This window comes from Rhagoletis zephyria, unplaced genomic scaffold (assembly GCF_001687245.7).
Source record: "Rhagoletis zephyria isolate East Lansing unplaced genomic scaffold, Rhagoletis_zephyria_1.1 Rzeph_scaffold_04520, whole genome shotgun sequence".
Classification (NCBI taxonomy): Eukaryota; Metazoa; Arthropoda; class Insecta; order Diptera; family Tephritidae; genus Rhagoletis; species Rhagoletis zephyria.
In genome coordinates, this window is record NW_016161603.1 from 21,600 (window position 1) to 25,718 (window position 4,119).

A 4,119-nucleotide genomic window follows, 5' to 3' on the forward strand; every position below is an offset into this window, starting at 1 on the left:
GCATATATCAAAGGCTTGTGATCCGTAAAAACTGTAAATTGTCGTCCTTCTAAAAGATAGCGAAAATGTTTAATGTTCAAATAAATAGCTAGCAACTCCCTGTCAAATGCACTGTACTTAACCTCGGATGGAGAAAGTTTCTTAGAAAAGAAAGCTAGTGGCTCTGATTTGTTATCAAACGTTTGATGTATGACACCACCAATTGCCGTATTAGATGCATCCACATTTAAAGAGAGTTTGGCATCTTTGTTAAAATGATTTAACAATATCGTAGACGCAAACTTTTCTTTAATACATTCAAAGGCTTTATTTGTTGTGTCATCCCAAATTAAGGACTTGTCACGTTTCTTAGTTGTTCGATTGATTAAATCGTAGATAACTGCCGTAAACTCAGCTAATTTTGGTACATATCGATGGTAATAATTAACCATGCCTATAAATTTCTGCGCCTGTTTAATAGATTTAGGACGTTCAAAACTACGAATTGCTATCACTTTTTCATCAGAGGGTCTAATTCCTGCCCCAGAAATATTATGTCCTAAAAAGTCAACACTTGTTACACCGAAAGTACATTTACTTGGTTTGATATTTAACCCGTACTCTGTTAGGCGTTGGAAAAGTATACGGAGATCTTTAAAATGCTGTTCTTCATTTTCACTTGCAACCAATAGATCATCAATATATGTAAAAACAAAATCTAAACCACTAACTACTTCATTAATAAATCTTTGAAAAGTTTGCGCTGAATTTCTTAGTCCGAAAGGCATTCGTATAAATTCAAACATACCGAAAGGTGTCGTTATTGCAGTTTTATAGATATCCTCTTCTGCCATTGGAATTTGGTGGTAGGCCCTTACCAAATCTAATTTCGAAAATATATACTTATTTCTGAGATTCATGTTAAAATCTTGAATATGAGGTAAAGGATAACGGTCCGGTACAGTCACAACATTAAGTCTCCGAAAATCACCACAAGGACGCCAGTCATTTAGTTCTTTTTTAGGTACAAGATGCAGTGGAGATGCTACACAAGAATTTGAAGGTCTACAAATCCCTGTCCTCACTAAAAAATCGAATTCAGTTTTGGCTACTTTAAATTTAATCGGATCCAAGCGCCTTGGCTTAGAGAATGGCAGATTTCCTTCAGTAAAAAGTCTGTGAACCGTAGAATGTTTAACCGGTTTCGAATAATCTGGTTCAGCGATCAAAGAAGGAAACTCCTTCAACAATCTTGTATACTTGTTCTCTACTACGAAAATTTTTGGAAGCGAAATGTTACAAACACATGAAACTGTGTTAACCGAAAGACTTGTTACTGGATCAACTAAACGTTTGCATTTCATGTCAATTAAGAGACCGTATTTGCAAAGAAAATCTGCACCAATAATAGGTTTCGCAATATCAGCTATGAGAAACGTAAATGGGAACTCGCGTCTTAAACCTAAATTTATATTTAAAATCTTTTTACCATACGTTGAAATCGTTGAACCATTGGCTGCAGTAAGTATTATATCTGAAGAACGTTTTGTATGAGGGAATTTTTTTACCGGAAGTATAGAAATTTCTGCTCCACTATCATCCAAAAAATTTAGTTTGTTTGCTTTATCAAAAATAAATAGGCGACGTGTGGTAATATCTAAATTTCCATTGTTTGCCGCCACAACAACGGATGACTCTAGTTTAACGAATTTTTGTTTTTAGAAAAAGCACAAGGCTGTTGACATTTCTGAGCCTTATCACCAAATTTGTAATGGTATCTACATAACCAATTTTGACTATCACGAGATTTTGATCTACCTCTATATGGACTTCTAAAACAATTCCTATTATATGATCTATATCTAGAATTTTGATTAATTTGTTGCTTAATAGAATTTAATTCAAAGGAAAGTTTTTGAAAATTTTCGCACATAAGATTCGTCGTTTTAACTAAATTATCAATAATTGTGTCTTGTGATTTAGAATTTTGAAAACTATTCATAGCTGATATTTCGGTTTTATTAATCACTTCCCAAATATTATCAGCTAGTTTCACCAATTCATTTATATCATTGGTACTTGAACTAGCTAATATCACACTAAGATTTTTTGGCAATTTTCTCAGCCAAAGTTTCTTTAAAATATCTTGACTAAAATTGGAACCTGCAAGCAACATGAGCGACCGATAAAATTCAGAGGGTTTACGATCACCCATCTCTGAATCTGACAAAATTTTATCTAATTTCTTATTTTCGCTTAAAGAATGCCTTTCAATTAAGACTTTCTTTAATTCTGAAAACTTGTTGTTATGCGGAGGATTTTGAATGAAATCTAATATTGTAACTATTACTTCTTGCGGAAGCGCTGTGATTGTATGTTCATATTTTGTAGTATCTTGTGTAATGTTTTTCATGTTAAATTGCATTTCTATATGCACAAACCAAGCTTCTGGACAACTTGTCCAAAATTGCGGAAGCTTCACTGAGGTTGCATATACCTCATTATTATATTGACTAGCATAAGGATTTGCCAACTCCTCTTGAAAAGAGTTGTTTTGCAAATCTATAAGCGAGTCATTTAAATTATTAGTCCATGTAGATGTGTGTGTATCATGTGGGGGTGAACGAAACATTATGATAACTTCGCACAAAAAAATCTCTATAAGGAGTGTTTACAATTAAAAATTAAAATATATATAATAATAAATATAAAAATATATTTATCAAAAATATTACATAAAAAGAAACAGCTCACTGTGCTCTGCAACTGCTGATATTGACAGCACAGTCAACGTGATTGTTGCTGCGTTGTCGTTGCTATTGCTTCTTACCGTTCTTGTTGTTGCCAGTGGTAGGAGCTTTGCTTTTGTATAGTTGATATTTACACTGCTGCTAGTACTGGTTGTTATCACTACTATTATCGGCGGAGTTATCAACTGCGTCTAAAGTTTATGTTCTTCATTTGTTGAGCGTTTTTGTGTTGCTGCTACTGCTACTTCCGTTGCTACTACTGGCACTGAAACTGGTACGTGACACTGCTGATGTTCACGTTGATTTTCCTGCTGCTACTAACGCTGTCGCTGTCTGTTGTTGTACGCAGTAGTTGTTATTGGAGTTAGTGTTGGCGTTGATGAGTAGGAAAGATATCGCCGCTTCTTAAGTGGTGAACTTGAATCGTTAGATCTCCTCTGTTATGAAGTAAATGTTGTGGTTGTAGTTGAAACAGCTTCTGCGACTAGCTGAAGCTGAAGCAGATGCTAATGCTGACGCTGTTAGTTTTAATTGATGCTGATTGTAGTGGCGTTTGCAATCCCTGCATGCTACGCTAACTTGGACACTGGATGAAGCAACCTCTATTGTAGTTCCGGGAATTTGCCAAAACTGAAGACTTGCATGGCGCGCAGGCCTCTCGTGATGTTTTTAAATCAGCACAGGCACGTATACGTAAACGTATAATGGCTTGAGGTGCTCCTGGCAGGATCGCCAAAAATGTAGTTGATTCCAAAGATTTATTTTTAATATTTTAATTAAAAGTTAACAAAACTTAATTTATTTTTATGTTGTTAGTAATTCGAGAAAAGTTTGAATAATGAAAATTTTCTATTTGATTGACGACCCACAAAAATCACATAAATCTAAAATTTCCAAAATTACAAAGATGAAATGAACACAGTACAATAAAAGGTAATAACACAAATACAAACCCTACATCTACATATTTGTGTATATACATTAAGGTGGCCGTTATGTCGATGAAAATAAAAAGGATAACTAATTGCAGGTAACCCACTAGAAATGTAAAATAAATGTACATACATACGTACATACACGGTGCTTCTGAGCCGAAAATAAATGAAAGATTCTTATACTTAGAATCTAGATCATAAAAAGTGAAAAATTAAAAACCTACACGTATGTGTTCTGTGTTCGTATGAAAAGTAACTTTTGTCGAAAGGCTGGCCTTAGTATAATGCGGCATTCGCAGCATACGATTGCGAATGACTCACTAGCGCCGAGCCGTTGAAGAACTTTTGGCAAATAAACGTGCAAGAAATATTTCCGATACTAGCAAGTCAACATTCTTATTAAGTCTCATCAAAAAATTCCTTGTGGTTTAAAGACTAAAGAGAATGCCGCATTA

At 34.5% G+C, this 4,119-nt stretch overlaps 1 protein-coding gene across 1 annotated transcript; it reads right to left on the minus strand.

The window, feature by feature from the left end:
* Positions 1-1,910: 1,910 nt before the first annotated feature.
* Positions 1,911-2,611, minus strand: LOC108370852 (uncharacterized; the record flags this gene model as incomplete). Its single annotated transcript, XM_017626271.1, has 1 exon — positions 1,911-2,611. A coding segment is annotated over exon 1 (701 nt), but the record flags the coding sequence as incomplete, so codon positions are not given.
* Positions 2,612-4,119: the final 1,508 nt, after the last annotated feature.